The following is a 12369-nucleotide window of genomic DNA, read 5'->3' on the forward strand; positions in this document are numbered from 1 at the left end:
TTCTGAACTGAACTCTGATCCTATAAAAATGCCCTATTAATCTCATCAAGTGATGTCATTCCCACAGACTTGCTTTCTAAATGAGAAATGTTCGTGGAATTAGGTTGGTGTCTGCCTGGGTGGCTGAACGTTTTTATTCCGAACAGTTACTGACTGATCACCCACTAGAGGGCTTAACTTCACTGGGGAAGCGTAACTACCGTGGAGTTCGAAGGCGTAAGGAGAAAACCTGTTAATAGAAATGTTTCCTTTCCCAATGTCTTGACTCTGCAGGGATGGCAATCGAGCTCTTGTCATTGAGCATCTGCTCTGGCCAGAGACACACTTCCACAGGGAAATAGTAACAATTTGATCTTCAAGCCCCTCGCGAGGTTCTTGAGCAGCTGGGGAGGTGGTTCTTGGAACAGAAGGAATAACCTCATATTGTCCAGCTCCTTCCTTAGTTTCACTGATGTCAGTCCTTAGGAAGATCAGGTGCACACATCAAAATGTGGCCTCACTTGAATTCTTCGTTGAAAATACCAGTTCAATGAAGGCTGGAGTGGGAGCTCTAAAAAAGTACCATGCTTTGTTAATGACGACAGCGGATCCAATTCTGAACCAGGGCAAGCTTGTACCTCTGGCACTGAAGGCAGTTATTTTCTCACCCATTGTTTATAATCCTGATAAAGTGTGTAACCTGTATAGAAAATTAAGTCCTCTCAAATGTTGGGAAATTTGGGGGAAATTAATTTTGCCTGTAATATGCATATATATTAAAATTGAAATGCTTAAATTTTATTTTTAAAGAAAAATCTGTAATTTAAAAATGTGACACTAGCATTTTTAAGTATGAGCCAGTGTGCTCTGTATTGTGTTTGTTTTCTTACAAAAATGATTCTTTTCTAATGCATTTTTTTCTGTTCAAATTTTTCAGAAGTCCCAATCTATGAGTATTCTACTACTTGTGTAGATAATGTGTGGTGTTGTCTCGATATAATTTGATCCCATTTTTTTAAATCTCTTTCTTAATATAGTCCTCTGAGTTACAGTTCAGTGTACTTGGCCGAATAATTCTTTTTCCTTATTAGCTAACATCCTTCATGTGCTTGGGTCTGTGCTGTTTCCTACCCTGCCTTGAGCAGACATACCCAGACCTAATGAAGCCTATTGCTCTCTAACTTTTACAAAGTCCCTTTGCAGCTGATGAGGCTTGACCTACTCTTTAAATATTAGAAGTTAAACAACTGTGAAATGCTAACATGCACCAAATATTCCTTCAACTTTGCTATAGAAAAATTGTAAAAAAAAAAAAAAAGGCTATTTTTGATAGCTTCTGTTAAACCAAAAGAGTTCATTTATATTAATAGCAAGATTTATTTATGAAGCTGCATATGAAGCATGGTGTGAAATGTGGTCTCGAGGAAGGGAAGAATCCCAGATCAGATTTCTCAGAAGAGTTTGAAGCAGTTTCTAAACCAGATTTACGTTGAAAGTAAGGTAACACAGAGCCTGGTAATAGAATTTGGAAGCTCTAATGCTTGGGTTCATCTCACCTTGAGAGCAACCTAAGGCATTGTCCTCTAAGAGTAGGTTTATGAGAGGATGAAATGTTGAGTAGCCACTGCCCCTTCCTATAAGATAGGTGCCCGCATAATAGTTCGCAGTCTGTGAGTATGACTACATCAGTGTGCTAATTTGGATCAGGAACTCACTTCTGTTGCTTCTGTTTGCAGTTTGGAGTGCTTTTGGACCACATGGAGCAGATGAAACTAAGCTGTGAGATGCAGTCCAGCTGCATGGCACCAGCCCACAGCTAGTCAGAAGTGAAAACAAAGCAAAAAACCTCTTGAAATGTGAATTAGGTGAATGTCAGCTTCTCAGATCCAACAATAACAAAACTAATTCTTAAGAAGTACTCCAAACACAATGTAGTGTTGTAATGTATATCAGTTTGCAATAAATGTCCTTGCACCGCCAGTGATCCTGAACCTCATGAGTTCTGCTGGCTGCTGGGTAGACACGGGGGTTTGTCTTTGTGGTTGGAGAGGTTGCGTGTTTTCCTTCACATTCTCTTCTAATCCAGCTGGGGAGCGGGGAACAGAAGGGTCTAGAAGAAATGATGAGAGAACTTTTTACCTGAGACAGGCCATCAATTTCTACGTTTTATTTTGTCCAAACCCACCTTCTGTAGCGTGCTCAGACGTCTCACAAAGCACTTCCTAGAAGAGTGGAGGGTTAGGCAAAAGATAGGCTTTGCAAAATAAAATGAGTATTAGCAGTTTCAATTAGTAGTATATGTGTCTTTAAAGCCGCGCTTTTTTAATGATTCTGTTAATGTTAGGGCAAAGCAGGTAAGATTTTTATATTTTAAAATCTGATCATTTTTAATTTTGATGAAATTATATTTTTATCTTTTAATGAAAATTAGAAACAAAGCCTATTGGCCCCATTGACTTCTTTCTCCTTTTTGCTAATATGAAATTTTCATAACATGTTTTATTGAAAATGAAATATAATTATCCTCTGGGAAGCCGCCTTTTGTGATATAAACAAATTAGACACAAAAATGTATCTAAAATATTCTTAAAAATCCAAGTGTATTAAGGGAAGTTCATGTGTCTTCTTTTAGAACAGATAAGGAACATTAATATCTTAATCTTTAAAATCATCTGGTTATAATTCATACAGTAGCATCATTGTAGCATCTTGCAAAAATATTTCACTGTAATAAGCAGCAAAGGGCAGTACTCAGCGCAAGCCTCAAAGCACACAAAGGTGTGTGACGACTGAAGGAACTCTCAAACCATCATGACATGGCAACATTTCGATGTCATTGTCTCCTGTGTTATAAAGGGCTGATTCAATTCAACAGAGGAGTAATACTCGCAGATCTAGTGAAAGTGTAACTAATACAGACTCTGCTGAGGAGTTACCATGCATTACTAATGAGAGACATGCAGCCAGAAAGTTGTATGCAACACTTGCAAAGCTCCTGAAGCTGTACGTAGCTGCCAAGCTTGATGCCTCCTTTTCTTTTCCTTTCTTGCATTGCATTATTTTAAATAATGTATCCAACTATCTAACTTTTAAAGGATTTAAACACACTGTAGAAATACATAGTTCTAAGATGCCATCGTAATCAAAGCCATTAATTTGCGTAAATTTCCTATTACTAAGTTATACTGAAATGAACATTGCGGGAAAGCTCAGTTTAATGATACCGTGGAGTATATTCTTGCTTCATTCGCTGCTGTCCTCTTTGCAAGGTAAGAAATTTATTCTGTTTTTGTACTAATATTAACTTTAAAAAATATTCTTCTAAGTATTTTAATATTACAGTTCCTTCTTGTTCTGTCATTAAAAAGGAATTTTTTTTGACTCTTGCAGGAATTCATAAATAAAATAATAGTTTTTTAACAGGTTATATATCACCATTTTCTCTCTCAGGTGTAGAAACTAAAATATAGCTCTTTTTTTTTTTTCCCAAAAGATACATTTTTATGTCTGAATTTATTACAAAACAATTATTTAGGAATGAAATTTAAATTTTTTGGCTTTCTTGCCATTTTTGCCAGATAAGCAAGCATCTAATGATTTTCAATGATGTGGTACGATTTTGTTTGAACAGACTGCACCTGCGGTTAGTTTAAGCATTTTTAGAATCTATGTAATGCAAATGGATCTTGTAGATAGCTTTCTTGCAGCGATTATGAAGATATCTAAGGCAATATGAGAAAGAAGGGTTTGTTTTCTTTTGTTTTTAAAGCATGGACTCTAGAGCATTTTAAATTATTAACAATTGAGTCTTACAAGTAACATTCAGAAAATGATTATAGGTAACCACCCTAGAAGTTTGATTCTGGAAATCTCTGAGCACCTCTTGTATTTTATCAATTTTGTTCTCAGCCTCTGAAGAACTATGAACTCTTTGCTCTTTTTCATGGTAGCATGTACCAGAATGGAGGCTATGGAAACTTGCAGGTGATGAGTACTTGAGAGAATCCAGCCCTCGGGAAGGAAAGCATGTAGTGCTACATCACTTGGAAACAAAAAGTTTGTGTAAAGATGCCCTGGAAAACTTAGGGTCATTACAGAACAAAATTCAATAGTCTTGTTTAAAACTTGACAAACTGTTGTTTGCCAAGTGCAGAGTGAAGCTGTAGAAAAAAACATTTAACTTGGTGACTTTTTAATCTACAGGATCTTACTGCAAGCTTTCTCTTTTGAGAAGAACTTCCAGGTAAGTTTTTATTCCTTATTTGTCAAGTCCTACAAACAAAACAAGAATGAGTAAGCATTTTGCAGTGCAAGTTAGTAAGCAAAACATAGCCTTGAATTTGACATGTAAGATGTCATGTACACGTACGTTGGATGTAAAACACATTTTCAGAATGTTTACAACTCTTTTCAAAGAATTTACGTAAAGGGCATGGGTCCTCTGTTTGAAAAATGGAGGTCCTTATGAAAAATGATACTTCTATGATCTTGAGAAAGCTTAGAGGAATAATGGAATGAAACCAGGATGAGATCATGATTTCATGACTGGAAAAATACATTAAATGAATATCCTTCTGCAGTTTTAATTGCATGATAAAATCCTAGCTGCTATTTGAAGCACAGAAAAGTAAGTGCTATACAGCCTTAAAATAAACATCTTCAATACAAGTTTTCATGTAGAAGCTGAAATCCAAACAAAACCCAAACTAGGGAATGTTCCTGATCCCATTGAATTAAATGGGAACTATGCCATCAATTTCAATGGAAGCATCCAGTCAGATGTAGCTTTGGATATCCAATGACCTCTAATACATCTAGCGAACACACAATGCACATCAAATGATGTGCCATCTTGGACTGTTGATAAAACTAAGTATGTTTTATAGTTTGATGCCCTTGTTTCTAAACCTAATCACAAATTTAAGTCAGCTACAGCTGGAGAGTCATCTCTTGCTATTAAAAGTACCATCACATTATATTCAAATAACACTTGGGGGAACTCACAGCCACTCACACGCAGCATCAAGTAAATATGAAGCTGCTTTACAATTTTGTATCCTGTCATATAAGCCTATTTTGCCTACTTACATCTCCCCTGCAAGCCCCAAGTACCTCCCTGTTGAAGCAGAGATCGGAGAGCTCCCCAATTCTGTAAAATGAGACCATAAAAAGAAAAAAAAGAATCACCTTTTTAAATGTTAACCCAAGAAAGACCTCTTTGATAAAGTGATGGTAATCAGAGAGAAACACTTCTCTCTGGGGAGCTGCTTATTCAGGTTGCTCCGGGGACCTTTGATTATACAAGATCCTTTTTGTTTTCTTCCAGAAATGAGTTTAATGCAACTCGACAGAAAAGAGATCTCGTAACAGCTGAGGTAGGTTATACCTCCAAAAGTGGGAGGGAGGGGAAGCTTTCTCCCTTTTCTGCTCCGGGCCGTTGCTGCCCTTACAAAGGATCCTTTGTGGGGAGAAGGGCCACGGTAACAAGAGGACAGTGAGGAGGAGCAGCTACTCCCTACCTGCTCCCCCCCCCCGCCTCAGCCTGCGGCTTCATGCCTTCATTCACTCTCAGCAAAGCCCTGGGGGGGTGACCCACCCTGACGAGCCGACTGACGCACACCATGAGAAATAAACCTGTGACGCCTCCATCTTTTGTGAGAGCGAACAGAGAGCCCTGGAAAGCTGTTAGTGTTTAGTGAGAGGCACAATGGTGGTGCCACCGGCAAGGCTCCCTCCTGCATGTGGTGCAGTGGTGGTTCCGGCCTGGCTCCAGCCCGGCCCGGCCCTGGTTCCCACCGTCCTGGCCCACCACTGCCTCAACGCTGCATCCCGGAGATGTTGTGCTGAAATTTAATAGTAAACAGGGGAATCTTGTTCCTGCACTGGTACATGTCTCAGGCTACGGAAGCCCAAGCAAGGGTTATAACCCCAGTTGATGGGGGGCAGGCACGAAGCCCAAGGCGGTCTCTGCTCACGGTCTTGCAGGAAGCCTGCAGCCAAACCACAGATTATTTTCTCCGAGTCCATTTGAGATCTTCATGCCTCCTGACTGAGTCGGAGCATAGCTGGTATGAAACGCTGTGCTAAGGCGGATCGAGCCTCTGAGGGAAACGGGCCCTCAGGACTGACAGTGCCCCAGGAGGGCCTTCCACAGGAAAGTGCTGTTGCAGCAAGGATGGTCTGCCTTCCTAAAATACCGCAAGGCTAAAAAAAAACCTGCTTTCCTGAGAAGGATGGCTCAGAGTAACTGTCAGGGGAAGTGGAAATGGGTCTTGACATGCAGGGAGGGAAAGGATCCTCTCCGGCTAGTGATGGGCCATGGGGACCAGGAATAGTTTTGGTGCGGGGGCCTTCCAGGTGGTGATCTGATGAAGTCCATTTCAGGTTGATTTTAGACAGATTGTGCTACTTGGATGCATCCCACAAAATATTTTCAGCTGGAAAAGGGGCGGTTTTATGTCACTGTACGAGGCACTAGTGAGACTTAAACTAGTTCCTTGCATAGTGCCATTCACTTTGACATCCATTAGTTCAAACTCCAGACATGGAGAATGGCTGGCAGGAGGAGGGAAGAAAGAAATTAGCTTACAAGCGAAGACTTAAACAATTTGTTTTGCTTAGTCATGCAGCTGAAGGCTGGCGTATATGTCTGTGGGGAGCACAGAAGGGTGACTTTTCTCATAGAATATCAGAGAGGGAATAAATAAAACCACAGGGAAGAAGAGCTATTTAAGCAAAGGGCCAAGCTTTATAAAACAAAAGGATTTAAACTGGCCATGAATAAATGTAAGAGGGAAATACCTAACTACCCAGCACTTCACCCTGGTAAACTTTCCAATCAGACTAGTGGGGGCAAAAACCCTGGAGTGCTTTCAGCCTGCAATGGGATCAGCTCTTAAAAGGGACAATGCGACGTGACAAACTGCAGTAGCAGAGCGCTGGGTCAGGTCCAGGGCTTCCTTATAGTCTGATGCTCCCCAGTTCCTCAACAAGACAGGAAACAGATCAAACAGATCCACCTCCTCTGTTGTTTGGGATAAACCAAAAAGCAATTCTGAAGGATCTCAAGCAGGACATGAAATCCATCACAGCTGGAGTGGCCACAATGGGATAATCAGGATGTAGCACAGAGCATGAGTTAGGGGAGAGAAGGAAATGGAGCGTTATCGCATCTGCAAGCTCTCCAGCTATTGGTATTTGAAGTGAAAAGCGCAGGAGTGCTCTCCACCCCCTCACTCTTCTTCCCAAATGTAAATGGAAAACTCCGCTGGTGGAGCCCCATTTGTTCGTTGGCACCGGCAATGCAGAGGACATCTGGTGGTGATCTCTTGGTGCAGCTGTATCATTCCTCGTCCCCCCGAAAGCCGTGCTTCCCCTTCCTATGGTGCTGGCTGCCATGATCACTGCCTTCCCCACCATCCCAGGCTGTGGATCCTTCCTGCAGTGGCCATGGCAGTGCCATGTGCTAGCCAAGTTCCAAGTTACTCTTCCGGATTAAAATAACCCTCAAAATCCTAACCTGGTGTTAGGCTGCAATGCCTCAGGCTTGTATCAGCTCATTTGTAAAGTGCAAACACCCTGGTTTTGCTTTTATGTTTCTCTGATAGATTCGATCTGCCTCTCCTCAGTCGCACCTTCATGGGGCCTTGACATGGAGTCCACCAGGAGGTCAGTACTGTGCTCCACAGCTGCGGGAGGAGAGATGCTCCTGAGAATGCTGCCTTCCTACCAGCTCTCCTGCGTTACTGTGCCTTGTGGAAACCCTCCTCATTATGTGCCCTACAAAACTCATTTTCTCATTTTATCCATGTTAAATCATGGAAAATTCCTGTTAAAACTGTACTTTCAAAATAATGCCTTACAACCAAATCTGAACAGCTAGCTAAGCCAATCCTTTGATTATTTTTAGAGTTTAGTTCCATTGCAATTTTTCTTTGCTGCCACTTTTTCTGGCCTTGGCAGAGGATGCAAGTGTATCTCAGAGGCGTGTAACTGGTTATGTGAAGGGACAGCAGTGCTCAGGCAATGAGTATGCAGCTGTTCCTGGAGGGTTTTAAGCATTGTACAAACACGTAAAGCAGGTTCAAGTTGCAGAAGCTGTTTTGCAGAAAAGTTCATTGTATGCAACAAACTTTGGTATCCTTGGACAATACATATGCCTGGGTAGATGCTTTCTGTTGTGTTTTTCAATGTAAATAAATATAGGTAATTTTACAGCTCACAATTCTAACAACAAAGAAGTTTTCCACATTGGTGCTGTTCCATAAACAGTATTTTCTGCCTTGTCAGTATTTTCAGAGTATCTGTGCATATCTGGAAGGCAATTCTTAAATGGGAAAAATTCAAAACTGAGCATGGAAAGGAGTTTTCTCAGTGAAGGGGGATGTTCCAAACCATTGGTAACTTCTTGTGCTCTACTGTAAAGGTCCTATTTGTTGCCATTTAATGTTACTAGTAGGTTTACCATGGCTTCATTGGGATTGGAAGGATCTGTTTATTTCATTTACTTCCTGCTTTTTGCAATGTTTTTTTAGTCTCTGTCAGCAAGATTGTAAGCGTTTGTATCTAGGGTTTTAATCTTCCCCCAAGAAGGAGAGCAACTATCTGCAAAACTTCATGAAATTTTGCTTTGGAACTATCTTTCTTCTCCACTTTTTGGGGAATTATGATTTAAACCCACCTTGGCGAATGGTTAGTAGATGACAGTGAGGTCTTAGCTTCCAAACAGACTATAAAACCCTTTAATGAAACTGCTTTTGGAAACAATTACTAATTATAACATAAAACAAGCCATTCCCATGGAAACTTAAGTCTCTGACTCCAGTCACCTCTTAAGCAGAAATAACCTTTTAACTGACTTTTTTTTTTTTTTTTTTTTTTTAGCATGGGTGGAAGGTTAGTTATAATTGGTTTTGATGCTGTAAATTATACATTCTGGACTGTTCATAAGCTGAATGTACCCTTTGCTGTAATGCTTAGGAGGGAGGAGATGAACATATGTATAAATTGTGCTGAATTTGGTCAATTAGAATAATCTGTGTCCTGTCCCAGCAGGACTGGGATTTGGTTTCTTTACATGGGAACTTGACCTTTTGTTTGCTGGGAGGAGGTTGACCTTTTGCTCCTTTGTTAGTTTACAAGTCTCAAACCAAACGAGAGAGAACCTTGCTTCTCTTTTAACCAAGGAACACAAAAGATAAAATTAAGTACATGTTAAAAACTGGAGATTGTTGTTGGTTAATTTTCTTAGCTAATATAACTGCTTATGATTTAACAATAAACAGATTTAATGGAGGTCTCGCAGCCTGTTTGCAAAATACTGTATCCACTAAAAGGCTGCTATGCTTGCTTACAGGTTCATGTCCTCAGGAGTGCCTTAATGGAGCAGCCTGCACAGAGGCAGGTGCCTGTGACTGTCAGTTATTTCAAGCTCAAGGAAGCAGGTGCCAAATTGGTAAGTTCGGGGCCAAAAGAGTCAAGTTTCAGCTTCAAGCGAGATTTAAGGTGCAGGTTTTAAAAACAATACTCTTAACAGCACATTTGTGATTCCTCTGTAGCAGGACTGCCATTCCACTAGTAGCTAAGAGGATTAAAATGATATGTGTTAGGGATATATATAGAGCAACATCAGGAATGCCTACACTTTAGCACTTGCGCTGTAATGATACATAGATACCATAACAGATAGATCACTGTCTAGTACATCAGTAGCTAGCCAGCATTTTTCTAGTTAGCTGAACAACCAAAAAGTCACTGAATTTTTTCTAACAAACAGTGACTTATTGCAATTAAAATTACCAACTGTTTCAATGCACCGGTTTCTGGAATCTGCTGTGTGTAGAGTTCAACAAGAATTGCCTTCCAGGATCTGCAGTAGATCTAAATCCCCTTGCCTTTACTTATAATTAAAATGTCTCCACTGAAGCAAATTAAAAACTTATAATGATCACACGTGACTAAAACTGCAGCCTAAAGATTAAAGCAAAAGTACTGACTAAATAAAGTCAGTTGAAGAAATTTGAAGAATATTGAAGAAATGAGGCTATTTTTTGTCCTTGCTGTGTATTTCCTTTATAAGTTCTTGTTTCCTTTCTGAGCTTTTACTTTTGTAGATGCCTGTGATGCCTGTCAATTTTTGATTACCATGCTTGTTGTAAACTCAGTGTGTTCTCTGCAGTACCTAACACTGGTAAGGACCGAGATGGGATTTGCAAATCGTGGGGACAGTATCACTTTGAAACATTTGATGGCATCTACTACTATTTCCCGGGAAATTGCTCCTATATTTTTGCAAAAGACTGCAGTACTCCGGAACCCCAGTACACTGTTTGGGTAAGTATGTGAGCATACGCTAGAAATAACACACTGAGCATTCCTGTATTACAGGACTTATTTAAAATAAGTAGAGAGACAATAAATGGATCAAACCATTGCATTGCTTACTTAAATATAAAACTATGCTGCTGGAAAATGTCTAAGACTATGTGCAGTAACTCAAAACACTGATGAAATGATAATCAACAGAGTCAGTAAATTAAAAATAGTATTTCTTACTCCCCCTATCCTAAAAAGGATCTCTGATCTCTCCTTTCTGGGAGAAAAAGTGGGTCTTAAAACAGACCTTGGAAACTTCAATAAATAGTAGCTGTCAGACTGTAAAAAAATGGAGTTGCTGAGTAAAGTGCAAACAGCTATCACCTGCCTGATAGCTGGGCACCCGAGTGTACTGGACCCCAATTCACAGCCATCAGCACGCTACAGGGAGCTGCCTCCCTGACCCACAGAAAACTCTCTCCCCTCTGGTGATTTGCATTCTAATTTTGGATTACCTCTACGTCATGCAGAGAAGATTAACAGCTCAAAAGTCTTCATCTTGACCTATGTATGGAAGGCACTCTTTTTAGTAATTTCCTCAAATTGCTGAGTATCCATGGTTAATGACTTTGAGTCAGGGAGGGTTCAAACCTATACCCTCTTTGAAGGAAGCTGCCCTATTTATCAGGCTATTGGTTACTGTTGGGAGAGGATATGAGCTCATTATGTTCCTGTTTACACAATGGTTGGGATTTGGTGCTGATTGGGCAGAGGAGAGGCTACAAGTCGGGTCTGAATTCTGAGTCCTGGAGGTCACAGTGCTTGCAGGGACAAGGGCAGACCTAGATGCTGATTTCTGCTACAGAGACTAGTTTTCATTTATAAACACATGATCTTCTCTGCCCCCTGATAATAGCATCTAGTGAAGATAAATCTGCCATTAAAACTGCCATTTCTGTTCACACAGGTTATAGACAGATGCCGTTACATCTGCCTTCCATAATTTCATTTTTAATTCTTTGGATTCTGTGTGCAGCTATGATCTTTTAGGAGTTTTCAGAAAATTCTGTAGCAAAGCCCAAGATTATATAAAAATCTAGAATCAATATTTCAGTGGATTCCAGTTGCTCTGGAAAGAGACAAACTACCATTCAATTGCTGGAACAAATGTCATGTTTTGCTAAAAACTGAAAATGTTTACTCAGAAAAGTCATAAGTAATGTTGAAGCACTGCAGTCACTACAGGCTGGCCAACAGAGTGCCAAGAACCTTTCCAAATCCCCACATTATGGTCCTTCTGGCTTTAATAATCCACCTCTCTAGAGAAGAAGAAAACACCGGAATTATTTTGTTTTTCCTTGATTGTGTTTCTGTCTTGGGCTAGGTTTTACATAGAAACCATCTGTCAATACTAGTAACGTTTATGATATCTTTAATTATGATTATCTTTATACATGTAAAAACTCTAATGCTTTTTCTGGTTTGGTTTCTTTCACTCAAAATGTTTCAAAGAAACAGTAACTGGTTCCTACTTCCAGGATTAAGTGTCAGTTTAGGAAGATTAATTCAAATCCATGTTAGCACTGTATGTGTTTACCAACAGATCTTTTCTACAAAAATGAGAGCTCATTACTTTTATAGCCTCCATTACTACATTGGCAAAATGTTTCCCAGTTACTAATCTATTTAGCTTCATAGCACTGCCAAGTAAACTGGTAATGCAACTCCCATCCTCCTCAGAGAACAATGACGCACACAGTCATAGGAGTCATATTTGAGCTATCTGAAGTCTGCCTACATTTTAGTTTAGGTAATGACGGGTATCTAAGATTCACAACACATTCCCCTGCCTCTCAGTGGTGTCTAAAATCAGCTTACTGGCTTTTGAAGCACCGTAGTCTAGGGCATCCCACAGGTTTGGGTGGCTCAGCTCCACTGAGATTCATGAAAGTTGTTGAAGTTTTGCTCAAGTCCTTGGAGTAGGTATGTGCTTAAAACTCACTTAGAATACGTGAGTATAATTCAAAACTGTGTAGAAGTTAATTGGTTAGAGCACATGCATAGAAAGTTGGACAT

At 40.0% G+C, this 12369-nt stretch overlaps 1 protein-coding gene across 1 annotated transcript in view; it reads left to right on the forward strand.

The window, feature by feature from the left end:
- Window positions 1-3169: 3169 nt before the first annotated feature.
- OTOGL (otogelin like) overlaps window positions 3170-12369 on the forward strand; it is a 102244-nt gene continuing 93044 nt past the window's right edge. Inside the window, exons 1-6 of the mRNA XM_075742845.1 lie at window positions 3170-3248; window positions 4183-4222; window positions 5306-5354; window positions 7587-7647; window positions 9335-9433; window positions 10157-10311. Of these exons, the coding sequence (XP_075598960.1) occupies window positions 3170-3248; window positions 4183-4222; window positions 5306-5354; window positions 7587-7647; window positions 9335-9433; window positions 10157-10311 (483 nt within the window). The remainder of the gene's footprint in view (window positions 3249-4182; window positions 4223-5305; window positions 5355-7586; window positions 7648-9334; window positions 9434-10156; window positions 10312-12369) is intronic.

Source organism: Balearica regulorum, chromosome 1 (assembly GCF_011004875.1).
Source record: "Balearica regulorum gibbericeps isolate bBalReg1 chromosome 1, bBalReg1.pri, whole genome shotgun sequence".
NCBI classification, from domain to species: domain Eukaryota; kingdom Metazoa; phylum Chordata; class Aves; order Gruiformes; family Gruidae; genus Balearica; species Balearica regulorum.